This window comes from Physcomitrium patens, chromosome 5, assembly GCF_059467195.1.
Source record: "Physcomitrium patens ecotype Gransden chromosome 5, ASM5946719v1, whole genome shotgun sequence".
NCBI lineage: Eukaryota > Viridiplantae > Streptophyta > Bryopsida > Funariales > Funariaceae > Physcomitrium > Physcomitrium patens.
This window is the reverse complement of record NC_143414.1, coordinates 17,866,650-17,894,015: the sequence shown is the minus strand read 5'-3', so window position 1 is coordinate 17,894,015 and position 27,366 is coordinate 17,866,650. Positions and strand designations below refer to the sequence as shown.

Genomic DNA, 27,366 nt, shown 5'->3' with positions numbered 1-27,366 from the left:
ATTCAGATTACGAATGGAGGGACAGTAAAGGAATCTGGTGAAAAATGGTTAAGAAAATTCTTCAATCAGAGCTAACGAAGGTTCACTCATTCAGATGCCGTTCAAATTCTGATCCTGACCATTGCATTACATTATTTCCCTTTATTCCGACAATCAGTTCACTTGTTCAACACCACAAAGAAAATGCAGTAAATCTATTAATAAACATTCCTTGGATACATTGTGTACAAGTCATCACAAAAAAATCTGGCAGCTGCCGAACCCTAAAAACAGTCATGGCCGCACGACGTGACACGACCTGCTTAATCCTTGCCCGTTCAACATGTATATTACTACCACTACTAGATCACGATGACCAGCTTCGATAATCCAAAACTTCCCTGTGCTTCCATGAGACACGATAACAAGTTTTGACGCACCTATTACAATAGTTGTACAATGTTAGCACCTCCAGAATAGTTGGTCTGGGAAGAATGTTTAACTTTGACCCCATACTGGCAGACAGCATATCTAACCTCTGCCAATTGTTTAATAGTAGCTGTAAGCTGAATAAGGTCTTGAGTAAGGAGACCCATACGACCCATACTCTAACTCGGCTGGAACCGTCTCATATGCCGACTGGAATGGTGGGTCCCTGGGGTACCGCTCCAGAGCATATGGATTGAATTCAGGGTATTCTGATCCATAAGCAGGACCTCCGTAGGGGACACCGTATGAGACTATAGTGGAGTGCCGTTTAATCCACCGAACACGTCGGAGGAGAGACTTCGGAGGAACGTTGCCAGAGACAATCACTGTCTGGGTCGCCATGTCGCACCTTACTCGGTGCACACCTGCACATGAAAGGTTTGATCTCAGACTAGCTTGAAAACCTACCAAAGAAGTAGAATAGAGGTTGTAGCAACTGGTCTCCACACTAGGTCAAAGAATAAGGGCTATCTAAGTTTTGAAGTTCCTGATTCCTCTTCAGGAAGTCCTCATGTAATTTTTCACAGCAGGCATGCTGCATACAATGATCACATTTCTTCAAGGTCTAACGCTTAAGTTTGTCAAGTAAGATCAGCGAACACAACCTTCAATGGCTAATGCTTGCTTCACCCTCTCGACGTCTTTCATTGTTTCCATCGGAACATGGAGCACAACATCCTGCACATTCATTGCATACTAAATTGGAATATGCACCCCAATTCAACCAATTGAAGATTAAGCGCTAATGATTTGAAGAAAAGAAATAAGCGAACTATAGAAATACAACTTGCTGCCTGTAATAATCACTATTTTATGATATTCGTTACATAAAAATTAATAATTAGACTAGGCAAAGATTCGAGGGGCTGGATCAGTAATCACTTGCAAGGATAGAAACTCACGGGAAGCATGCTGCGCCCCACTCCGTAGGAGACCACCGCATCGTCGTAGTAGAAACGGGGATGATGACGGTATGAGCTACCGTGGAACAACTGAACATAAGCCACATCAGTATTTTTGGTGAGCCAAGCTTTCAGGATAACTGCAACTCTACCTCAGATCCCATAGCACAGGCTGTGCTACAAAGTCAATATCATCCTTCTAATTTATCACTGGACAGACGCCAAAAGATTTCACCAACCGCTTCAATTGACGGGCTTTTGCTAATCCTTGTAATCGGCCCAGCTATGATCAAGTCTTAACAAAAAAAAAAAAAAAAAAAAAAAAAAAAAAAAGTGACGCCTAGCACAGGATGGTCGGTACAACAAACCTCTCTGAGGAATCTTGACATCGCTGCAGTCACGTCGTACGTCTACTTCAGTTCTGCCCAGTATGCAGAGCTTGGAGTTCCTCGCACCACGTACCCACCTCCTTGATGCTCAAAGCTAAGCTGAGTGTTGCGGTGCACAAGAAAATGAAAACCAACTATTCTCTCTTCCCTGGTTCTGCAAGAAAACCCCAAGTGTACGATGGCTTCATAGAATCATATGTCACTGGCTCACTGTACACTGTTACACGGAATCTGATCGCTGCTGCAGCAGGTGCAGGGCCAAATCTAATCAAGAAACTCTGAACTGGAGTAACATGTTAAACGTGATAAAAAGCTGACAGCCTCACAAAAACCAAAACCAAAACCAGAAATAAAATAATTGAAAATATTCTGGATAATGTCTCCGACAATCTCATGACAAGCTGGAGCAGGTGGTTGCGACGCTGCAGGAACAAGCCCTCTACATTTAGTCGAGACAGGCAACAACCTTCAAGAAACCAGCTGAGCTCTTCCAAACCAATACACAAACGCTAAAGTTGCCAATCGCAAACCCCTGTCTACATCATAAACATTCTTCACAACAATCTCCAGCACTCGAAGACCAATTCCCACCAACCCTCACTTGCTCACCCTCTGCAGTTGGCAGCTACCATCCAGTTACAACCACCATGGGATGCGTGTATCCCCCGCCGCTCGTGAAAGTCTCCAAGCAAAACAAGTATCAAGATTGGTAGACAGTCGCAGAAAATATGCTACAGACAACACTATGTGCTCGTGAACAATGGATTCACACCAGAGTGGTTGGGGGAAGATCCTCTGGGCTGAGATTCAAGCAATCCCTTGCTTCTGAGGCACGGCACCCTAAGCCCTGGTCGACGGCTGCGATGCTCCAGGGATTCCAATGCCAGGAATTCAACGACCCCACCCAGTGTCACGCTTCCACATGGGCAGATGGGACCATCCATCCTCTCGTGTTCCGCCCTGCGGGAGGGTGGGTGGCGCAAGCTCTAAGCTTCTTCCTCCGAAGAAGCGTTCGAACTTGGTCTGCATCGCCATCCGACGATAGCATTGCAACAATCCCGGCGCTGGTGGGGTACCACACCGAATGACTCGCGGACTGCATGCCCTGAGTCGGTACTAAATATAGGCTAGTTTTCTTTCAGTTGGATAGTATCTGATTCTCATGCCTCACCGTGGAAACAACAGCAGATCCCCTTCTAGCCAGTGCCTGAAACCACTGCACTGCACTGGCACCGCAGCCTCATGCTTCCCTGGCCACCACTCCGAATAATCACCCTACCCTTTGTTTGTTTGTTTGTTAGTTTTTTCTTCTTTCGTGACTGGAATTGGGTGGTGCCTGGGAAGTGGTCCCATGCTGCGTCACCGAGCTTGTTTTCTGATGCTGCAGAGTTTATCGTTTTGGAGGTTATGGACCCCCCACCCACATCCCACCACAGCCAAATCACTGGAAAAAACAAACAATTCTGTTGGCCCCATAAAACATTCTTTGATTCTGCTTTCCTACCCTGATGCTCTGCAGTGGAGGGATGTGAAAACAACGACCATGTCCTTTGCTTCTTCTCCTTGTTGTTGTTTTTGTTGTCGTTGTTGTTGTAGGCTCTAAGGGAAATATTCATGTACTTGGTTTGTAGTGACGTAATTAATAGTGGGGGTGTGAGGTGGGTGATTGGGAAGTAGTCTATATCAACCAAAGGAAGGACACGTCTCACATGAGACACAAACCACAAAGACAAAGAGATCAATAAAAGAGAGAGTGAGTGAGAGTATAAAGATAGCATTGGTGTACTTTTGTACTACAAATTGTACCTTTTATTTTTGTTGACTTGAGTTCATACATGTGTTTCAAAGTGGGAGAGTGATGAATGAAGTTCTTTTTAGGGGTTTGCATGAGATATTTTTGACTTTTGGAGTGGAAAATATTTTGAATTTTGTTTGGATAAAATTTGTGATTGTTGGCCTGGGTAAAATGAAAAAGAAAACTCAATATAAAGGAAAACGTGCAGTGGTGTTTTTGTTTTTGATTTAAATTAAATATCCAAATAAAATGCCACAAGTCCATATACAAAATAATATATTAACAAATAAAACTATCTAATAATAATAACAGTATTTTAAAAAGACAATAGATTTATTTCTAAGTATTTGAATATTTTAATATTAAATTACATTTTTGTAAAATCCTGAATTTATTTTTATTTATTTATAGATATGGCATCAACAATTCATAAAGCATATGGTAAAATATTTAATTTGAATAATTTATGAATATATTTATTATTTTATTGGTCTATTTTATTAAGACTATATGTATGGTTAATAAAAATTTCTAGCCATTAATACTTTATAGTAAACATGTTAAAGATCAATCCTAAATTTTGTTATATTTAAAATATAAAAAAATATATCTGCTTGTAAGGTATTCAAAATATAAAAAAATATATCTGCTTGTAAGGTATTCAAAATAAGACATATATTCATATATATTTTTTAAAAAAAGTCACTTAATTCAAAATGAACATCTTTGAATTAAGTGAATTTTTTAAAAAAATATCTAAGACATAAACTAATCAACAAAGAATAATCAACAAATAACTTATTCCTTGAAACTAAAATATAAAAACTAAAAATATCAAACTAAAATATAAATATAAAAGAATAAAAAATAAAATTTTATCATAATAATAAACCTATTTTGTATTTTTTTAAGAAAATAAATTTCTAAAAATATATTTTCTATTAAATAATTAAATAATTTACCAAATTATATCAAATTGTGAAATTTAAAATGCCGAATTCGAGTTTTGAAATAATTTTAAGTTTTACTAATATAGATAATTACTTTATTACTACATAAAACTCTATGATTTTTTTATTTCTCAAAAATACTGAAAATTTAATGACATATCAAATCAGTTAAATACTTTAATATAATTTAAAGTTTCATTTCTAAATTTTAATTTTAAAACTTAATGTTAAATACTTATAAATACTAATAGTGATATTTACAAAAATCAATACAAATAAAAGAAGATTTTAAATATATGTTTTAAAGGTAATTTTTTTAAATATTGAAATCAAAATGTAAAAAAACTAAAAACTTAAAAACAAAACTCAAAATCGAAAACTAAAATTGAATAAGTGATAAAATAATAAACCAAAGTTATTTTTTATTTAAATGTAAGTTTTTGTACAAGAATATTTTTATCAAAAAATCTGCCTTTACTTCAATAGTAATGAGCAGCATTAGTTTATTCATTCCAACAAGTAAAAAATAGTATGTACAATTTTTGATAATTTGGTTAAATTTTCTAAAAATTAATAATATTACCAATAAAATTTTATTTACAAAGGAGATGGCTTTAGATTTTTTTTATTAATAGCTGAAAAACATTCTAAATAATTTTCGTTGTATTAAAATACATTATTGAAAATATAATAATGTAACAATTAAATATGAGATTGGAGAAACAGACAAATGTCCTTATGCCCATATATTATTAATAAAAAATCAGAAATATTGTTCAAACTTCAAAAAATAATTTAAATGTAAAACTTATAAATATATATATATATATATATATATATTTATATACTTTTAGGGCTAAAAAACAAATTAAATATGAGAAAAACAGAAAAAAAAAAACAAAAAAAAAAAAAAAAAAAAAAAAAAATCTCTGGTTATTTAAAGTCTTTAGTCTAAACACAATCTTAGGAATTCAATATAAAAAAAGTTTAAAATAAAAAAAAAAAAAAAAAAAAAAAAAAAAAAAAAACTATCCATTTTGTATTATTTTAAATTTTAATATTAGAAAATGGAAAATTCTCTTAGTAACTTCTCCAAATTCATAATAATAAGTAAGAAATTATAAAGATTTTTTATTCATGACTACAATAAAATGAGTAAATTAATATATACAAACTTAATGTAAAATACTATATATATATATATATATATATATATATATATATATGTTATTTTTTTATTAATTACCTATGTAATTAGTCATGAATTGGAATATACTTTTAAATGTTTGTATTTAAGAAAATCATCACATTTCTTAAAATTATATTTTACAAAAATACATAGAGTACTATTGTTAGATTTTGATTCCAATATTAGATTATTATTAGATTTTGATAAAAGCTTAAATAATAATTAATAAACTAAGTATAATTTTTACATTAGATTTTTTTGTTAAACATGCGTATGAAGATAAATTATATTAATATATTTTTGATTTTATTTTTATTTTAATTGGATAAAAGCTAAATTATTGTTGATTCATATTTAAGTTTTTAATTTCAAATAGCAATAAATTAGAAACTTATGTTAAAAATAAAAAATTTGCTAAAGTACAATATGGATTCTTTCCTCATTCATTGTTATGATTGCATTATAAATCTAAATAATTTAAATTGTAACTATGAAATATTTAAAACTTAAATACTGCGGTCATAAAAATTCGACAATAGTTTTTAAAATAAGAAATAAATTCCGTCAACATAATTAACACAAAATTCTTTTCTGTCAAAATTTATTATCAGTAAAAAGAAAAAAATAATTGGCACTTAATGAAATATTTAAACTGTTAAATTTGTAACAAACTAAAATATCAATCAAAAACTAAAATTAATTAAAATTTGTTAGTAAAAAATGAAAACAAAAATTTGATGTTATAAAACTAATTTGTTAAAAAGAATAAATCATCAAACACTTAAATTAACATCACGATTGAATTTTATTTTATCAAACTTAAGTTTTCATTAAAATCTAATGGTTTGATCATAAAAATATTGAATTTAATTTTAAATCAAATTTTAAAGAATAATTCTCATTAAAAAGATTAAAATAATTTATAATGTATTATTTTAGATTAGAATTTGCTTATTAACATTCCTTAGTAAGGAAACATTCATTAGTAAAAATCAATTTTACTATTTAAAGTATTGATTGTATTATAACTAGTATTACTTCCAAAGGTTTGTTATGACTTTTTTAAGGAACCTATATTTGTTTTTCTAATTTTATTTTCTTAACAAACCAAAATTGACTTATTTCAATCGTAAAAGATCTTTGCAGCACTAAAATAATTGGCAATTTATAATTGATAAATTTGTTTCATCAGAAAGTTAAATTTAAATATAAATATCCTAAAATAAGTTAAATTTAGTAAAAAATTTATTAATTTTATGGTTTATAAATACCATCTATAATTGGACCAATTTATTTGATTTTAATTGCCAATATTGTGAGGTGGTTAGAAAAACAGATATTTTTATTATTTATAAAGTTAATTTCTTTTCAAAATAAAAATTAAAAAAATGTGTTTAATAATATAAAATAGTTAAAAAAATTGTGTTGAACATAAATTATTAAATATCAAACTTATTCTAAATTGAGTTTAATAAGTTTTTAACAATATATTTTATTTTTTTTGTTTATCTAAAAATATTTTTAAAATTAAACTAAGATAAGTTAAATCTAAGTCATCAAATAGAATAGAGTTGTTCATAATTACATTTGTGAAACTCTCATAGAGAAATATATATATATATATATTTATTAGGTGATTAAATAAATAAAGGAACAAAAACTTATAATAAAATATAATATTTTAATATAATAGCATTGCATTATTGTGTTTGAGACAACTTCTTTCCTTTTAATTTTTTCTATTGTTGAGCTTAAGCCCCAAGGAAAATACATAGATGTATACATAGATTATTTTAGACATACGGTGACATTTTAAAGATGACAAAATTCTCAGACCTAGACAAAACAAACTACAACTTTATAATGATCTACAGTATTGTCACGCTTAAGATATACGCATTTATCTGTTTATTTGTCTACGTTGGTTACAATATCGACATGTAATATCCGCAGACAACAAACTCAGCACTCCAATTCTACACAGAAGGGTGGGATGTATAATTCTGGTAACCATGGAACAAGCACCGGGAAGCTAAGAGACTTACAAGTTGAGAAGATCCAGCAAGCAAGCTTTCATTTCATAACAAAAGCATCAGACACCACTACTGCGGTGAAATAATGCCTCACAAAGCGAAGCAGCGGAACAGAAGTGCACTTCACAAACATCTTGAACCCTTGGCAAGGGTCATGACCCTTTGTTGTGTAAATGGTACATGGTACAAAGTATATAGTTACATTCAGCCGCATGGGTGTCAATATGACACCAGCTGATGGGAAAGGCCTGTGCCGAACCCATTCATTCCTACGTTATCAGGTCAATCACTCGAAACTAGAAAAAAGGGAACAGATTTGCAGTCTGTTGGGATTTACTACCTATCTATCGCCTTGAGCACTAGGACTGGAAATTGTTCATCAATTGTACAGAATTGGGCAAGACTACTGTCATGAAACCATTATCGAACACTTAGTCGCCCAGGTATTACCTGCTGCTAGCAAAGGGGAGGGGGATTGCCAGACTGAGTCGCTCCGATGGTCTTCCAAAAAATACTACCGCCTCCCATCCTCAATGGCCCGCATTAGTAACCAGTTTTGCATTCTAGACTGACAGAATTACTCGGATCCAAGGCAGTGATTCAACTTTCACTTGAACAGTTCCTGCTATGAGCGGAGTGTCCAGCGATGCTCGAGCTTCGGCATCGTGAGTGGAATGAACACTGTAAAGGATGTAGAAGACAATCGCAATGATGATCCAGATCACAAAGCGCATGTATGAAGCCTTGTCCACTGAGCCCAGGAGGAAAACGTTCAGGAAAATGGACGCTGCTGCAACCCATGGCATGCATGGAACGCTCCAGTCTTTCCCTTTCTGAGCTGTTGGTATCTTAAACCAAAATACGGCCGTAAGAGCAATGGCCAGGCCACCCACAAGATATAACGCCCAGTTGTGCCGATAGTGTTGGCCACACTGCCAAACAGTCACGAATGTAATGGCAAGGACGCTGAGGACGACCAGGTATGCGGCCGTTGGTAACGACGAGGTCTTGCCGCGCACGTAGTGTCGGCGGAAGATGAGAGCGTTGGCCACCATGTAGAACACGAAGAGAGTGCCGATGGATACAAGATTTAGAAGCACCGTGAGGTCGGTGAAGAGTGATATTGCCGCAGTGCATGCACCTGATGAACATGAAAATTCGCAATTGAGTCCATCGAATAGTGGTTGGCACGCTAGAAATTTAGAAAACGGTAGCCAGCGTGGGTTGAACGGAATTGCAGTAGGTTGGGAGAACAGGAACTTACCAAGAAAGATTGTGGCGTTGATGGGTGTTCCAGTGGAAGGATTCACAGCAGCAAACCATTGCGGTACTATATGTGCACGACCAAGAACACACATGTAGCGTGCCTGTCCAAGCAGGGCTACAAGGAGTGACGTCATAATGCCCAAACTGGCTCCCGCACCAATGAATTTTGTAACCCATTCCCACCCCACAACATGTTGAAACGCGGAAGAGAACGGAGCTCCTGTGTCAATCTGCAAGTAAAGAAGCATTTTCAGTGACGAACTTAATCACAGAAACCCACTCGTTGTAAGTATTCCCTAAGCTGCCCACATCTCATCGGTGTTTTCCCCCAGACTACTGAATGGCTATCATAGAGCCAGCTGTGTTCCGGGGACTTGCTCTCATTGGGAGGTTTGAGCAGTTCCAGCAAAATTTAGAGTCATAATAAAAGCTAGATTTCGTATCGAATCTCCTTGGTTGATTGTGCAAGGAATTTTATGTTAGATTTAGTGTGCAAACCTCATAAGCTAGGTATTTCCAAAATGTACTGATCTCATGATAATTTAAGTTGAATGGCAATTTACGAAGTTTTTTAGCATAAAAACTTCGTAAATTAAGTAGGATTGACTGACTCTTTAATTTCAATTTCAACCACCAGAGTAATTCTCAATCAAATCGAGCAGATTGATAAGCCACAAAGATAAAGCGGCACTGGGAGTGTGATTGCAAGATTTCTAAACTCGTAAAAAATTTCCTAGCGAAGTTGCCGCCAACGAGACAGGAGGGAGAGGAAGTACCATATCATAAGGCTGCAGCATGCACAAGGCGATGGCGATGAGCGAGTACAGGACAGTGACAATGATCACTGAACCTGAAACACCAATGGGCATGCTCCTAGCTGGATTTTTCACTTCCTCAGCGGTGGTCGAGACGGAATCAAACCCAATGTAACTAAAGTACACAATAGCAGCTCCGCCCAAAATCCCTCTGATTCCCATGGGAGCAAAACCCGACGGGTTGGCCACCGGATCGCCAGCAGTCGTAAGATTCTTGACGTCCCCTTTCACGAACCCCATGACGATGATGAAAAGTATAAATGCAATGTGAAGTACAGTCATGACCAGGTTGAGCGTGCAACTTTTCTTGGTACTGCAGCACAAAAAGGCAGTGAGGAACATCACCACCAAGACAGCCACTACATCGATCTGATTGTACCCATCAGCTAAGCCGTCCACCTGTACGCGCCATGCATCAGCGTGCAGCACGCCATACGCACTGGCCGCATACGACGTAAAACTCCTTGCTACAGCCGCGTTAGACAAGACATACTCCATAATTAAGTTCGCTCCTGCTATGAAAGCAGGAAACTCTCCTGAAAACAAACAAGAAGACGCTTCTCAGATTGTGCCCGAAACGGCGCGCAACTATACAGACTGGACGCGCAACTAGAGCTCTGAAGAGGACTGAAGGTAAACCAACGAGACATCTTCCTAGCCGTCGATTACAAAAACAGATAAAAACAGAAGGTCTTGGATTACTGGGAATGAGGAAAGCGGCCTTAGGAGAATTAGGCAAGGTACGGTAAGAGCTAATATATATATATATATATGTCTGATCTCGGGAATAAATCGGGGAGTAGTCTACCGAAGGTAATGCGCAGGTAGCTGAAGGCGCCGCCGGCAACCGGCATCTCAACAGCAAACTCGGTGTAGCAGAGAGCAGAGAGGAGAGCCGATATTCCAGCGACTAGGTATGCGATCACCACCGAAGGTCCACTACTGCGAGCTGCAGTGCCAGTGGAAACGAAGATGCCGGCGCCCACCATTCCTCCCACACCCAGCGCTATGACATCCCACCAATGCAAACTCCGACTCATTTCAGCACCAGACCTGGCTCTCACCTGACAGTGCCAGAGTACAAAACTTTGGTTATTTTTCTGAGTATAAGCGCTTGATTGTACAAGATTAAGGAATGGATGCCACTAATGATTCACCTCAAGAACCATAAAATGAACTCGTTTCGTGACAAAGTACCGAAGTCGCGTGTGAAGCATGTATACTCGAGACCAAGGACAGGGCTTAGACTCCTAGACTGGAATCACGGATTTCTGTAGGATATTAAAAAAAAATTGATTTAAATTTTTTTTAAAAAATAAAATTTTAATAAAAAAACCGTCTCGGGACGCGCTCATCAAAAATCCTAGAGGATTGTACCAGCGTACGAATGATGGTGAAAACTCATGCAAGAGATATAACCCACCGCTGAGTCTTTTATAAAAGTGGTCATCAACGCATCTGGCGTCAAAAACCAGCAAGAGCATACAGAGTGCAGGAAGAAGTGCTGTAGGCTTGATGTGCAAGAGCGGACATGGTCTGAAATTGATCACTGTCATACCTCGCTCATCTCATCTGTGGGCGTCGATATGTCCCAAGCATGCTTGTAGAGCCGTCGGGGAGTGTCAAGGATCGCTCGACCATACTCCGAAAAACTTGAAAAGCTAGACGGGGGTTGATACGAAACGCCTTCATCAACCGCCATGTCGAGTCTGCGAGGCCCACTCTGACTTCTCACTTGATCGAGTGCCACAAGCTCAAGGACGCACTCAATCTACAAGCGGGTGAAGGGAATTTGCGCCGACAGCCGCTCCGTACACAGCGAAGTCGACGTCGCGGATAGTGAACCTCTTGTCGGATAACATGTTAAAGAGTAAACGTGATCCAAGCCAAGTTTCCGGCACGCATGAGAAGCATGAAAATCAAACTACAATACTCGATAGACACACCAGTCTCTTCGAACAACGAAGGTATCCTACATTGACACTCAAGTGATAGCTCGCAGAGCAGACACGGTTACAAAATCGAGTGCAGAAATTGGTACTCCTAACCTAGAGTTCGCTACTAACTCTCTTTACTAAGACGGCGCAAACACAACGTGCAGGGCCCTCCACGACGAGTCTTGCGACCTCTCAAACACCCCCGACACTAACCCCCCGCAAGTCAACAAAATCGTGCAACAATCCCAGCCCAGTACCCACTCACCCTACCACTTATTCTTCTCAGCACAAGACACAACAACACCGACTCTCTCTCCTCTCTGTCTCTCTCGCTCTCTCTCTCCACGTGCAAGACTACAACGCCGACCGGACTCCGCTCCACCCGAGCTAAGCAGCGACTTCGCACCCCACGACGAACACTAGTCTAGCACGACGCACCCACACTCTGTCCACATCGCCACGCCTAAAGCCACGCCATGAACCAACTACGCTAGGAGCGACGAAGCATGATCTGATCAACAGTGACAATATAGCAACAATCGCGGATCCAAGAGGGCACGCCGTCTCCGTCAGAGACGAGAAAAAGCTGGCAATAACTGCCCCGGTGCCAAAAAGAGTAGCTAGCTAGAGTTCAATACGAGGGAGAGGTTGGGCAGCTGTGGCTACGGCGCCCCAATGGTATGGCGCGAGCTAATCCAGACGCAACGGGGTGTGCAGCCTGCCACACAACAGATCGATCGATCGACGTAACGAGAAAAAAGGCTGCGGCGACTTGCGGATCATAAATCCGGCCAGGCTGCACCAGGAAGGGAATAGAACAATAATACCTGCGCAATCCAATGCTGGCTTTTCTCACATCCCCCCATCTCTCATTCATTGCTCACTCCGCCTCCGACTCCGCTCACTCGCTCACACAATTGCTGTTCCCGGGCCGCGGCGGCGGCGTCTGGTGGATGGTGGCTGGCAGCGGCGATGGGCCGGGCCGGGCCGGGTTGCCGAATTGGGAAAGGAGTCTACTTACTTTTTGCTGATAAATGGGGCTTTGTTTTTTTCTGACGTCGTGGGGGGCCTGTTGTCGCGAAGTCTTGTTGCTTGTTGTGTCCCACTCTTGTGGTGATGGGGCTGCTTTGCTGCTAGTGGGTGCAACCACGTTGAGCTGTGTTTTTTTAAGGTGTAATTACTACCCATTTTAAATTCTGCGTTTTATGTTCTGTTATACTTCCAAAGCTGTGGAATTCCATCGTTTGATTTCATCCTCTTTTTTTTTACATTCTAGTTGTGATTGAGGTGAAGGAACTACCTTGTTGGACTGTTGCATTAAAAGTGTGTCAATGGTATCACAGTTTTTTTATAGTGACACTTTAAGAGCTTTGGCATCAAATTGGTACACTTTTACCAACTCAATTACATGATTAACTAACTTATTATCACTGATTGTGCCTTTTTCTGATGCCGAATTTGCACCCAAAGTAGCAAAGATAGTATGAAACGTGAATTTATTGGTCTAAACAATGTAGAAGTTATGATAGTGCTTGAGGGAAGGTTGTATATTTTTTTTCTAGATAATGATATACTAAATGTTCTTCAATTATTTTTTTAAATGCTCAGAAAAGGCATGATAATCTTCTAATGTCAATTGAATTTGAAATCATTGTTTTGATAGATATAACGTAGATTTCTATTTTTTTTAAAATCATGCTTGTAATAGAGTGTAAGTAATCCTTCTAATCATGAGGATGAAAGCAAACAAAACACCCCTTTTAAATGATATTAAAAACATCCAATTTACTAACTACTTTGTTAAGTCTTCCTTATGTTTTTTTCTTTGTACTTCTATGTTTTAAGAAGGAAGGAATCAAGATAGCATAATTGATTGAAGCCAACACACGTGGAGCTTGGAGCTAATGACCATAAAAGAAGCATTACAGGGCATGATAAACAATCTGAAACATTGAATTCATGTCAAAAAAACACAAGTTTATTTAACTTTGTTTGATAATGTATTCAAATTAAAAAAAAAACTACAAATATGTTTATAAAAATTGTAAGGAAGGTAATATTTAAAATAAAAAAAATAAAAAAATAAAAAATAGTATTTGTGCATATTAATAAAATCATTAAAATGTTGATTTTGTATATGTGTACTTTTTAATGTATTATGATATAAAAAGAAGAACATGAGAAACAACACAAATTCATTATAATGGTTATGTTCATTCCTTGAGAATTTTTACTTTAAATAAATAAGTCTTGTGATCTTTGATTTGTTTTTATTTAAACTATATTATTTCATATATAATTTTTTTAATGTGATTTAAATTTTTATTTTATAAAAAACACAATATACATATAATTTGATTAAGTCAAAACTCATTTGTATATTTTTTACATTTATTTCTATGTTTTTTTAATGTAGAATCTTCATAATATACATAAATACATATACTAGTAGAAGATTACATTGCCAAGCACAGAATTCAAATAAAAATTATGAATTATATAGCCCTTATACAAATGTCTTTTGAAAAGAAATAGATATGTATATATATATATATATATATCAATGCAAGATTGTATAACCATGAAATACAATAGAATGTATAATATTCTATAATGATGTTTCTAATGTGAAAATGTGGCTTACATATACAAATCCATATTGGAAACAAAGTTAACATTGTGAACATCTTTGGAAATATATTATTGTTATTACTATTATTATTATTATTATTACTATTTTGCCTTCTCATGTATGCCAAGTCTATGTGAAGTGATGAGATTTCTCATTCAATTAGACTTGAACCATATGTAATCCCTCAACCCATGGAGTAGCTTAGTGATATATATATATATATATATATATATGTGTGTGTGTGTGTGTGTGTGTTGATATATATGAATAAATATCTGTCTGGGTCTCTATTTATCTACCTGTTTATAAAGAAAACTCAACTTTATTTTAAAATTTATATAATGTGTGTGCATTATAAAAATTCATTTAAAATAAAAAATAGCTGTACGATTTTACAATTATTTTACAATAAATAATCAATGATTATTTAATTTTCAAAAAGTAAACTATAGTTGCAAATTAGATTGTTTAAAATATTTTTTGATTGTAGTTTTTTAAGAATTAAATAATCATTGCAAAACAATCATTTAAAATATCATCACAAACATTAAGTGTAGAGCCAAATAAACAACATGAATAAATTTTTTCTATTTCTAAAATATTAGTAATGATTACAATGCTGGCATCCATTCGAATAAGAAAGTAAAAATAAAATTAAAATTAAATCCCTTCGTTCAACAAATCATCTAATATGGGTAGTTTCCTTTTGTCTTGGATTTTGTTGTCTAATTATACTAGTGTTTTATTTGATGCAGCATGGATCTCATGTGATTTTTTCATGGATTCAAGCAGAAGAATACTGGAAACAGCATGCTTTATGAAACATAAACAAGGAGCTTTAGATAACCCTAATTTGGGCACTTCAAACTGTGCGTGCTGCAAGGCACGCAGAATTAAGGTTGCGGGGATCCGAGCGTTCCATGGAGGTAGCGAGCTTTTGGCGATGAATGGCAGGACTAATTCGAGCAGATCGAGAGCGAGAGAGAGAGCGAGCCCGAAAACCTGGTCCGCAAGGGAAGCGGCGTTTCGCACCCGATTCCAAGGCGGAGATTCGGATCCTCCCATGAAATTTTGAAGAGAAAAGATGCCGGCGTAGGAATGTGCTACAATGCCACAACCAAACCACCATCAGAGGCATCTTTTCTCTTCAAAATTTGACCTGCAGGCGTAGGAATGTGCTTTTTTCCTTAAAGCCGTGTTTGCGGATCTGCACGGTAGCATTCCTGAACTGCCCACAAGCGAGAGAAAGACAGAGGAAGGATTTCGACTCAGCCATAAGATTCTCGAACTGAAGAGACAGAAGAATAATAATTAACAATAAATGAATAAAACAAACAGCGCCTGCCCTGTGGTCGCAGAGCTTTCACATAACGAATCTGACGTTGCCTGTTGAATCAGACTACCGTTGAAGGTTTGAAGCTGTTTCCCTTTCGACTACTGGGCATCACAACAGTTCCTGTCAACGAATGAACAATTTCCTTCAGAATTGATACGTGGATGTCCATGTCGTGGCTTAAAAAGTTGCATCGGGAGATTGGGTGCTGAGAAGGAAGAAGCGGTGGGGGTGCTGGGGAGGGAGGCTCTCATCGATGCACGCCTCAGTTTTTGTGGTCGATTCACAGGGTCAGGCTCAGAGGCGATTGAGTGATTAAGGACTCGTCGTGCAACTGCCTTCACGATGAGGTACCGATTCATGGCAGGGTGAATCACAACGAGAGCCACGATTAGTGCCCTAAACTGCATTCAATTCAGGATCCGTGCCAGCACAACACCATCGTTCATCTATGAACTTACGTGTCCATCGACCCTTGTCCTTGAATTCCATTCTGGAACTACAAAAATGTGCTCTGAAAAGTGTTTCCGGACGAGGGGTTTAGCACCAGCGAAGTGGGCTTCGCCGTGAGCGGAGTAGCTGTCGGCAAAAATTGCCTTCACATTTCGTAAAACATCGAAACAACGCCCCCACCAGTAAATGAGCGGGTGCAATTTATAGTAGTAAATTGGGTTGAAATTTCTGGAAAGAGGAAGAGTGGGCAGAGAGAGAGAGAGAGAGAGAGAGAGAGCAGCGAGCATATCCAGAATGGAGAAAGCGGGGGACGTCACGACAACAGAAGCAGGCAATGGGGCTGGATGGTAGCGAACGAGAAGGTCGAAACGGGAAGAGAATAATGCAGATATAATTAGAAGAGCCGCTTCTAGGCTTCTAGGGATGCTCTGAATAGAGCCCGATCGATGCGGCGCGTCAGACTTTTCCCCTCCTCACGGGACGAAAAGGTCCTCAAAAGCGCGCTCCCCCGCAACCCCCGAATAGCGAAACCCATTCAAGCGTTATACTATTCCTGCGAAACGGTGCCGTTCACCGCCACTAAGGCTTTTACTTTTTCGTTTTTCCGGGCTGCTGAATCTCGGACGTCTTGAGCTCGTCTGCCCGCCGATGCTAATGAGGGTGATGTTGGCAGGAGGCTCTCCCACGTGTTCTTGCCAGCTAGACTCATTCCGTCGCCATGTAAGCTCATTTCGGGAATTCCTTGGCGGGTGTTGGATTTCGAGAACGTAATGCGCCCCGTTGTCTAAGATGCGTGCCTCTGGCGTTCCCCAATAGAATGTTTTTTTGCATTAATGGTCTTTTTTAGTCAATATTGAAATAGGAGAAAGGGAATTTTATATATTTATTTATTAATGGCATGTTTAGACTTGATGCTGGGTTCCAAATTCTATTGCGTCACACAAATTTTGGAGAGGTGGGTAACACTGTTCAAATAAACAAATAATCATTATTTAGGGTGATAATCATTTGAACTTGGTAGAGGTTTGCCTATTGCTTGATGAGGTTTTATTACTTCCCTTTATTTGATTCTATGCTCTTTCTTTACTATTCTTTTTTTAAGAACTGGGTGTTTCTGTAGCTATTATTGCAGTGCTAATGTTTTGGATTGGACAAGAGGACATGGAATCCCATAAAAGAATTCGTTTGTTTGGTTATTCTTTTAATTTTTATTATCGTCTTTTGAGGAGAGTCTGTGGAAACATTAGTCTAAAAACTTGTGTATGGAATAAAATATTATGATTCTTTATACACCATATATATATATATATATATGTGTGTGTGTGTGTGTGTGTATTCTTTGTGGAACAATAAATATTTCTAGGGATATAAACAATCAGCTATAATGTGTTCTACACTATGTAATGTAATACCTTCTCCAAATTGATAAATTAATCTTCTGATAACTGATGATTTTATAAATAAAACTTGTCATAATAACTTGGTGGTTTGAAGCATCCTCTCAATCAATCAATGTGTATATACTTGTACTCTAATAGAAGATGTGACATAAATCAACTCACTGTTAATCTAGGGATTGACCAAGTTGTCAGCATCCTCTAAAACCCTTGAAAATTGTTTTTAGGTCTTGGTTTTATAAATATCCACTGAAATGCAAATCACCTGAAGAACACCGAGATAAATGTTAAGCATCCATGCTTAGAAAGTTCATTTTTTTCTAGGTCAATTTCCAACTTTTAAATAAAGTTTTAAAAACATTTGTTTTATTTTTAAGATGATAAATCTAATTAGGTCAATTTTCCTCCTTACTATTTAAATACAATGATATTATTAATTCAATTATAATTTTGAATCTGTCAATTTATATATTATGCGTTTAAATTCTTCGAATTATAATGTTACATGTGTGTCAATATATATATATATATATAACATCTTTGAATAATACATTATATAAAATTTTAGAAGATTTTTACATCTTAAAGTCTACTTACAAAACCGTAGTACAATAATCTTACAAAGATTTCTATCTTGGTGACAAAAAACTCTTTTTTAGAAGCTTTGACATGTAGAGATATCAAAAAGTGTGACAAAGTTATAAAATAAATCAAAATATTTTTATTATTATGAGTATAAATATGTTAGGTTATGTCTTGATTCTAATGGTCATGAAAAGCATAAAAAAAATATATTTTTTATGACCTAATGTTTAATTATAAAACATTCTAACATAACTTCCCAACTTTTTGAAAAATCAGCTCTTGAGGTGGACCTACCACAAATGTTATGATTTTTCTATTTATAGACTGCAAAAAAACAAATACCTTGCTTTTTTCCTTGTAGAGCCTTTTTGCTAATTTTCTTAAATACAAAACCAATTATACAAGGCTTCTCAATTTAAAACAAACAAAAGTTTTAGCCTTACATCTTCTCTTCTAAGTGTAAAGAATCTTCCTAGTATTGGATGCTTTGATTCCAAACATATATTGAAATCATCTTAGATTTCAAATGTTGGACAATTTTATGAAATAGCATATAATGGAATTAATATTTAATGTTTGATAATTTATATAAATTAATATGTAAATATTTAGAAAGATATATGGTACTTTTATTTATTTTTGAATAATTTTTTGTTAAATGTATAATCATATAAAAAAATGTTGCAATTTACTTATATTATACTTTTGTAAGAAAAAGAAGAGGTTTGATAATCTAACATTTTGAAATTTTCAACATCAATGTTTTTGCAACCCAAATATTTTAATAAGTTTTAAAAAATAAAAATAATACAAATGTATTCATTATATAATGCATTCATTTATTAATCTATCTCAGAATATTTTTCACTTCATTTTGACTTAAGTAGCTACTTTTCAAACTTATTTAACATATTCAACACACTTCTCAACATGATCACAACATTCAAGTAAATTCCATCACCAAAAGAAATTATAGATATAACATTCACATTGTATGAAATAAGTTCACATAATTTATTCTTCAAGCAGAAGATGTACATTCACAACCTTTGTTGAATATCAATTTTGTACCACTTAGTGTAAAAAAGTAAAAATCATATGCATGATCAAACTATAATAGTGTACATCTTCCCATCACATTCAAAGCACGGTATAATACTAGGAAAGAATCAAGTTAATCCCTTTTTTCTTTCTTTTATTTTTTTTATTATTATTATTTTCTATTATTCTAAACAGAGATTTGGAATAGAACGTCTTCAAGAGAGAGAGAGAGGATAATAAGTACAATAATAATTTCATTAAAACCAATACTTTTAATGCAAAGGTAACATTTGATGACAAACCCACAAATTGTTGGCACTCTGTAAACTCGTTTTTAATGTTACAAAAGTGTGTGTTTAATGGCAATCCCCATCCATGGCAACCTTGGATCCAAAATGAGTGTTTGTATATATATATATATATATATATATAAATATTCTCAATGCATGCCCAACACTTATTCTTCTTCTTCACATGTTTTTTCCACCTCTTAAACTACCTTAAAATAAAAAATAATCAAATCACATAATTAAAATAAAATCAGCAGAATTCCAACATAGAAAAAAAAAAAGAAAAAGAAAAAGAAAAAAGACACGAAAACAGTCTAAAACTTCGCCTACACTAACAAATTTATGAAGCGCCAGCAACAGAACCCAAGCAGCCCTTGTAACTTCATTCATCCATTCAGTTGGATGAACTTGGGACAGGAAAGTTGTTAGGTTTGTCCCCCTCCAGAGCACCCTTTCGCTGACATCTGTCCCCCTTGCCCCTTGCGACGGCGGCGGTTCGTCAATTCAAACCAGCTACCAACCCACCTACCTACTTTAGAACCTACCTTCCGACCTAGTCACCGACCTTCCAAACTCTCGAGCCCCGGTTTTGTCTGCCACGCAAGCAACCCAACTCGTGTAGCTTCTTGGAAATTAGGATTAGTTTCTCTCTCTTTCTCTCTCTCCAAATCGTCTTTATTTAGAAAGGAAGGTAGTGACTATTGATGTTACTATAGTAAGTTTATTAGTTTTTCTAATAAGAGAGGGGCTAGTTAATTAGGGTTATTTATGGACTTCAATCCACTGATGTGTGTGTATGTAATTTTACTATGAGTGGGTTGGGTTCCAAACTGGTTATTGGGACATAAATGTTTTCATAAACAAAATAATAATAAATATATAATATATAATAAATGATTAGTAAAAACAAATATATTTATATTTATATTTATATAGATAATGTTTTCAATGTTATTATTTGGATTCGTTTTTGTTGGTTTTTTTTGTTAGCATTTTGTACACTGTGTAAGCTTCCACTTAACAAGGTTTTAAGATCCCATCAAACACACTTTTTTATTCAATATATATATATATATATATATATATATGTTTGTAGTGTTTCTTATTATGTGTTGTGGCAAAATGAAATAAAATAACTGGTTAGACTTAACTTGTTATGCTTGAATATGAGTTGTTAAAATTTGGGTCTTACTTTTTAAAGGGAATTGTGTCATTCTTAAAATACTAACAATGGTAATAATAGAATATCGAATTTATTTTGAAAGTGCTTTATTCTAATAAGATAACGAAGTGGGAAACTTTGCGAATAAATTATATATATATATATATATATATGTCAAATTCTATTTACAGTGTGTCAATCAAATAAGTTCACTATGGAGGTAATTAATATGAATGTTTTAACTTATTGTCTGTATAATATTAAAGGAAATAACTAAATTCTTCTTTGTTATGCATGAGTTGCTTATTTATTTATTGTGTACAATAATGTAGAACTTTAACTTTTAAAAATGAAAAACAAGAATCTGACAAAAAAAAATCATTTTGTCAGACATATATATATATATATATATATGTGTTGATTTTTAAAGTGGTTAAATCATGTTCAAACCTATTATTTTAAAATGAAAATATCAAGAGAATAAAAAAGTCAACCAGATAACTCAAAAGCACTTTAATATATTTACTCGTAACTCTTTGTTCGAGGAAGTTTTGTATAGTAATGAAAAGCGAGTCCCATGGATGAGCCTTTGAATGCCCTTTCAATGAAATTCACATTCTAAAGCAGCATGCACTCTAATTCATAACACATCCATAAGTAATTCAATACAACTAATGAACATATCAAGTAAATTATTTGATTTTGACCTAATTCATATCTTTGAAAACAGATAGACGTTTTTATGAATATTAGTTATATTTAATTTGATTTCATTGTAATTTAGAAGTTTTTGCTTGCAACGTATATATATATATATATATATATATATCTGTATCTGTATCTATCTAATAGTATATGGGAGGAGCAAGGCACTAAAAACAAAGTCTGACTAGACTTTTGTTTTGTAAGAAATTTTGAAACTTAAAATTGAAAACAATTCACACATTTGATCATCAGTATCTTTGTTTGCTTTAAAAAAATGAGTCATGTTAAGGAGACATTTAAGAAAGCATGGGTTGGCATGCAAAGCCAACTAAGCCCACAAGCAAGATTAGATTTACCTGCATCACCATAGCAGACAATGTGGGGAGCAAAAAAAATAGAATAAAAAAAAACAATACAAAATAGTGTGATCAGAGAAATCAGTTCACAAAATCCAATTGGAAAGAAAAAAAAATCTTTGACTTTTTCCTCCCACAATTTGACTTTGTCAATCCAAAGACTAGCATATTAAGACCTCAATGTTCAAATTTAGCTCATATATATAATATATAATATATATATAATATATATATAGATATATATATATATATATAATATATATATATATAGATATATATATATTATATATATATATAGATATATATATATACATGTATGTGCATTTTCAAGTGAATTTATACGGACAGAAAATTAAGTTTGATGTAACCCCCAAGCTATGAATGTTCATCCATTTGTTGTTTGTGTAGAAAAATGTAGCAATTAAACACAACAGTGCAGAAATAGTATTTGCAAGGTGTAATTGCTACAATCATGCATGATATCAAATACACAATCAAACAAATTAGAGTCAAAATTAATTGTATATGTAGTCATTTAGATTTTTTGTTTTTCGATAAATATTACATTGAAAACAAATTCAATGAAATGGTGTATAGATATTACAATACAGTCTAAGAAGCACATTTCAAATGAATAAAAGTGATGTTTAAGTTGTATTTGAAAAACTCTAAATTCTTCTGGTAAATCAGAGATTTAAAAATAAAATTCAACCATTGATATTCATAATGAAGCCAGAAGAAGGGTTAAACAATAATACTAATATAATCATGTTTGTGTTTTTGGGGAAACACCCTATCCATTTCCGCTAACGCAGCAAACTCGATCTGTTTTAAATAACTAAAATCGAAAGAAAATTCTTGTTTATTAATATCATTGCATTCTAGGAATTTATTTCAATACATATTATGATGTCAAATCTCTGATGTTGACAACATTAAGCTTCTGTAATTACAGATTTGTGTACACACTCACGCACTCATACATTCCTTCTATAAATGCTGAAAGTATTAAATGCTTTGTTCGATAAATACCATCAATATTAAATGCTTCACTTCTGTGCCAATTCTTTTGTGCCTCCTGTGGACTACTCACACAATAGCCATGTAGGGAACATGCATTAATACACAAAAAGCAAAGCCGCCATCACTCTCGCATGATCCATAACTGTTTTCTTCGTAAGGAGCTCTTTCTGACAACACCCAGCTGTCCCTAGAAATCGCCTTTCCAGCTGGACCGAAAAACCTTGACTCACGGCGTCAATAACTCAACTCACGATAACAGTTTTTGGCAGTTAATGCAGATAACCCAATTGCTTATACAATTTATCTGTCAATCAGATCTCGCATCATCTCGGCTGGTATCAACTGCGGTTCCCACAAGTTTGTAGGTGTCAGATCTAGCTCTCTTTTCTAGTAAGGAGGTGACAGAAGTGAAAAGTTTAATCTGAACAAGTGTATTAAATGCATAGAATACTGGTGAGGTATTGGCACTGGCAGTTTGCACAGAGTTCTGAGGGTAAGTAAGCAGTAGTATCCGTTTGCAGGGGTTCGTGGCAACAGAACTGATGTAATGGGAAATGGGCTACACGATATTCAACCGAAATCATGGAACCATGGAGTTACTCTTTCTAGGATTTTCAACATAAAGGGGGAAAAAAAAGTTTCTGCTCATTGCTATTACAGCCAAAACTGTGAGACTCCAAACACATCGAGCAGCAGGTTAAGTGATGTGTATGAACTGCGGCCCAAACAAAATTGTCTCTCCAAATCACACCACATTTCGTGGGTGCTTGCTGTTCCCCTCCCTGGATGTTCCTACTAGATACACTCCACACTGTTTACTCCTCGCATGGTACTACACGTTCAACCTAGCTAAATAGTTGTATGGCAATATTCCGATTTGAAACAGGATTACGCGCGATTTACTAGGCGTTCAAATTGAGATTCGTGGCAGTAAGGGTCAAGCCACTCGGACTCTGTACCCCGGGCATTGGATCCAGCCCCCGGCTTACTGCCCATCAAGTCTTGAAGAACTTCCACTTTGTTCTCACGCGAAGGAGTTGACGATTTTCTTTCGGCATCCTTGAGTTTCTGTTTCAAGCGTTGCTTTCGATTCGGTCCTGAACTGTCCTGACCACCACGACCATACTGTGGAGGGGCACCGTGGGGTCCCAAGTAGATGTGTTCAGTGCCTGCCGCAGACTGCCACAGAAACAGCATATGAGTAATTTTGGAAATACATCAAAAGTGATTCACTGAAGCAACAGCTTTACTTCAGCGACACTCTTTAATGCCAAAGACGAAGAATGAAGACACTACAAACCAATTGATTTGTTATAATTGGCTCGTAGTGTGAAAACATGTGTTGTCAAAGAAACCTCTCCAAAAAACAAGAACCTCCAAAACCAAACCTCGATATATATTTTGTTAGTAGGGAATAGCAGCGACAATGCTCTTAAACTATGAAAAAAAAAAGAAATGTGCAAGTTTGACTGATTAACATGACGCACTACATCTCCAATCTGAGACCAAGTCCCACCACACCCAAATCTTCATATCAGATACCTTTCAAACTTAGTTTTAGCAATCAGTATGGTCATACAGATTCGTGTTACACCTGAACAATCGAGAACAAACACAACACAGGCACACCGTTTTTCTAGAAGCATGGACGAATTCTGGATTCTGGGTTCTGGATCACAGAGGCATACTGTTCGATACTTTCATGAAACAAAAGGCTTCTGACAGCCCATTACTGGCTCGTGCTTAACCTGTGGGATCCGACACAAGGGTCATAACCCGTATGCCTCGGGATTGAACGTCCAGGCTAGAATGTCCACTGGATCAATTCAGCTTTACAACCATCAAAACAGTCTCACATTGGCCGGGCTCAAGCTAAAACTGGACTTATAACGTAAGATGTGTGAATTCAGAGCGAAAACATTTAGTTTAAAGTCATAACGAGTCAAACTCGGTATCAACAACCTCGTCAAACTTGATGTAATCTGTTTCTTAAACAGTTTATATGCTCGAAACTCGTCTCCTCAAACTGGTTAAGTTCAAGAAAGCAAGGGTTTGGATACTTCACGCACTCTAACAGACCACATTGAAAGGTCGTATGTTCTCGGCAGAAATGCCAGGTTCTTACTCTCTGATAAGGTCTGTAAGTTTCATCAGATTGTGTGCGTTCTTTTCGACTGGCCGCTACTGGCCGCCCTGCATCTAAGCTTGGTATCTCAAATCCGTCAGCATCTGCACGCACCGAGGCAGTATCCACACATTATCGTCAAAACAGGCACGTTTTGTGATCATCTCACATGCAATCCAACTACCATTGCCTGCTCACTGCTTTGCAAAAACCGGGAGGATATAATAAAATTCGTTGTTTTTTCTATGGTAATGAAACTCCAGCGAGCGATGGCCTCTGAGGAATCGACCAATAAGCAGGTTTTCCGCAGCCGGGTCACTGTTTTTCATTATTCAATGTAGTGTAAAGTATTCAAGGAACAACTGCGAAGGGTTTAACCCACATATCTGACTCAGTCCATTCAGGTGGTCCGAACATTCTCACTCTTAAACCCAATCGATTGTACAACGCCTGCGAGTCAATAACGCACGTGCAGTAAACTAGTCATAAAGACATGAGCACTAATATCATCCAGAAGTCCTCACCATGCAGGTGGAGTGTAACCGACACACACGACTCCAAGTGCTAACATCAATTTTCATGTCCACTACATCTAGGATGTTCAGAATAACAATGAAAACTGCCAAGGCAACACCATAAGCACATAATGAGGGTTAAGGAATGGGTGAAAATTTAGTCGACCTTTTTATTCACTCTTTATGTCAAATTCTGTCTTCAGACAACATCGGAAGATAGAAGACACGTCAATAATGTGAGATATCTAGACCAGGATAACTTTAGAGAAGTCGATGGACGTGAAAAATATCCACGATAGTGGCAAAGACTCTGAAGCATAACCACACGTAAACCAAAGGACCTGGCTTTGCAATGGACTATAACAGCCTCCAAAATTCATCTCAAGAAAGGACGGACAAAACTCTTGCATGCCCTATCAATCAGAAGGCAACATCAACGGGCTATCTGTAATTGAAAGTTTTTCTGGGAAATATTTCGTGTACAAACCCTGTCTACATACTCAACCTTTGTTTGGATGCTGATTTTCACATGAGTGCTTGCTAAGCAGCAATAGAGATATAGTGGTACAATGCGACTAACTGAAACAATGCCTCAAACGGTAACTTGGTACAGATCACATTCTTAGGGCAGAAGGTGGTCAATACGGGAGTAACAATACTCAACTATGCAAAGCCATGCAGTAAAGAGAAAATTCTGATCATCAAATATTTACGACATGCGTCAAAAGAAAGTTTGGTTGATCCCCGGCAGAGTAAGATATTGTTTCTTGATCGGCAGGTAAAGCCACAATCAGACACCCAGGACATCAACGCATATAAATTTAAAAACAAGCCTCCCTTGCAAAGTATTGATTCTATCCACACTGCGGTGCATGACATCTACAAACACATATTGATCATGAATAAAACTTCACCACAGCCACAAGAGGAAGCGATATCCCAATGTAGATAAGTAACAAAACGAAAACTTGCAAGATAAATGAGCAATTCTTCAAGGGTGAAGAAACAACGCAGGAGAAGATTCACAATAACAGTCATAGCAGTTAAATGAAAGCCTTACCCCATTCGTCGTCTTCAGAGGGAGACGAAGCAGCGCCATTGAGGACGGGATCCATGGCTCCCCAACAAATCGTCAAAGGAGCAGCAACTCATGGATGGAACCAGATATTGTACTGATTGCAATGCGAGCTCCTGGCTCTCTTCTACTAACCACCACGCCCTCTCCAACACCAACCCACAATCCCGCTGCCACCGCAGACGCCAAAACCAATCTCCACTACCATCTACAATCATACCATCATCGCCAACAACCACCCTTCACAAACTCTCACACCCATCTTCACACTCCAAATTCCCACACTCCTCTTCTATTCCTCGGAGGCACCCAATCCTCCCGCCCCCGCCACAAATTCTCCCAACGTCCCCCCCTCAAACTGCCCTTCTGAAATAAAATACACAGAGTTTAAGATGAAGGCCAACGAGAGCGACAGGGAATGAGAGAGGAGAGAGAGAGTAGGGTCCGCCGAGGGCGGGTAGGATCCAATCTGCTGGGTGGAGAATGATGGTTGGGGCTTCTTATCTAGAGCGGGCGATGGCATCCATGGTGGCCCAAGGATGGAAGGGACGTTTGAAAAATTGCTCTGCGTGCTGCAGCAGGCATACCATCAGACCGGGAAACGGCGCCCGGCAAAACACCACCACGACCTCACTTCCTCTCTCGATCTCTCGCTCTTCTCTCTCTCCCTCTGTTCTGTCTCATGAGCTAGCAATAGCCCTACCTCCACCAGAAATTTCCTTCCATCCTCGCGAGTAATTTTAGCAACGCTCTTCACGCTCTTCACCGCGAAAAAGTCAGTTCTCGTTTGCCTCCCCTGTTATTTTTTTAGGCGTTTTTCGAGTGTTTTTATTTATTTATTTTTAGGTCCCTCGTTTCCCTTCACTCCGTCGAGCTTGTCACTGTATCTCAGTTTCTGGGCTGCAGCTTAGCCAGAGCTTTGTCCTGCAA

General features: G+C 36.6%; 3 protein-coding genes across 5 annotated transcripts; all 3 read right to left on the bottom strand.

Annotated features, from left to right (window-relative positions):
- Positions 1 to 157: 157 nt before the first annotated feature.
- On the bottom strand, positions 158 to 2,529 carry LOC112282924 (uncharacterized). Of its 3 annotated transcripts, none has more exons than XM_090250738.1 (5): positions 2,226 to 2,529; positions 1,739 to 1,913; positions 1,371 to 1,460; positions 1,074 to 1,146; positions 158 to 833 (listed from the first exon to the last, which is right to left on the bottom strand). In XM_090250738.1, the coding sequence occupies exons 2-5, from the start codon at positions 1,757 to 1,759 to the stop codon at positions 529 to 531; spliced, it is 489 nt and encodes a 162-aa protein (XP_090106864.1). In that variant the 5' UTR covers positions 1,760 to 1,913; positions 2,226 to 2,529; the 3' UTR covers positions 158 to 528. The 3 variants fall into 3 exon arrangements, with proteins under 3 accessions (XP_090106864.1, XP_024376885.1, XP_024376884.1); XM_024521117.3 differs by having other exon boundaries at positions 1,739 to 2,181; positions 2,369 to 2,529; XM_024521116.3 differs by having other exon boundaries at positions 2,369 to 2,529.
- Positions 2,530 to 7,848: 5,319 nt separating this feature from the next.
- Positions 7,849 to 12,255, bottom strand: LOC112282126 (cationic amino acid transporter 6, chloroplastic). Its single transcript, XM_024519373.3, has 5 exons — positions 11,366 to 12,255; positions 10,616 to 10,871; positions 9,769 to 10,343; positions 8,991 to 9,222; positions 7,849 to 8,867 (listed from the first exon to the last, which is right to left on the bottom strand). The coding sequence occupies exons 1-5, from the start codon at positions 11,507 to 11,509 to the stop codon at positions 8,290 to 8,292; spliced, it is 1,785 nt and encodes a 594-aa protein (XP_024375141.1). The 5' UTR covers positions 11,510 to 12,255; the 3' UTR covers positions 7,849 to 8,289.
- An 11,088-nt stretch (positions 12,256 to 23,343) lies between these two features.
- Positions 23,344 to 26,897, bottom strand: LOC112282960 (uncharacterized). Its single transcript, XM_024521206.3, has 3 exons — positions 26,422 to 26,897; positions 24,847 to 24,950; positions 23,344 to 23,900 (listed from the first exon to the last, which is right to left on the bottom strand). Exons 1-3 carry the CDS (start codon positions 26,474 to 26,476, stop codon positions 23,610 to 23,612), a joined length of 450 nt encoding a protein of 149 aa, XP_024376974.1. The 5' UTR covers positions 26,477 to 26,897; the 3' UTR covers positions 23,344 to 23,609.
- Between the last annotated feature and the right edge of the window lie 469 nt (positions 26,898 to 27,366).

What these genes read in the sequence shown, in the direction of transcription:
- LOC112282924 (XM_090250738.1), bottom strand. Translation starts at nt 1,759, where the DNA reads ATGTCAAGATTCCTCAGAGAG. An exon ending in TGTCAAGATTCCTCAGAGAG is followed by an intron (nt 1,461 to 1,738) that starts GTTTGTTGTACC and finishes GCTTATGTTCAG; the next exon opens with TTGTTCCACGGTAGCTCATA. An exon ending in GCAAGCATTAGCCATTGAAG is followed by an intron (nt 834 to 1,073) that starts GTTGTGTTCGCT and finishes TTTCATGTGCAG; the next exon opens with GTGTGCACCGAGTAAGGTGC.
- LOC112282126 (XM_024519373.3), bottom strand. Translation starts at nt 11,509, where the DNA reads ATGGCGGTTGATGAAGGCGTTTCGTATCAACCCCCGTCTAGCTTTTCA. An exon ending in TGCTGCAGCCTTATGATATG is followed by an intron (nt 9,223 to 9,768) that starts GTACTTCCTCTC and finishes CTTTACTTGCAG; the next exon opens with ATTGACACAGGAGCTCCGTT. An exon ending in CAACGCCACAATCTTTCTTG is followed by an intron (nt 8,868 to 8,990) that starts GTAAGTTCCTGT and finishes CATGTTCATCAG; the next exon opens with GTGCATGCACTGCGGCAATA.
- LOC112282960 (XM_024521206.3), bottom strand. Translation starts at nt 26,476, where the DNA reads ATGGATCCCGTCCTCAATGGCGCTGCTTCGTCTCCCTCTGAAGACGAC. An exon ending in CTCTGAAGACGACGAATGGG is followed by an intron (nt 24,951 to 26,421) that starts GTAAGGCTTTCA and finishes CGGTGCGTGCAG; the next exon opens with ATGCTGACGGATTTGAGATA. An exon ending in CTTACAGACCTTATCAGAGA is followed by an intron (nt 23,901 to 24,846) that starts GTAAGAACCTGG and finishes TTTCTGTGGCAG; the next exon opens with TCTGCGGCAGGCACTGAACA.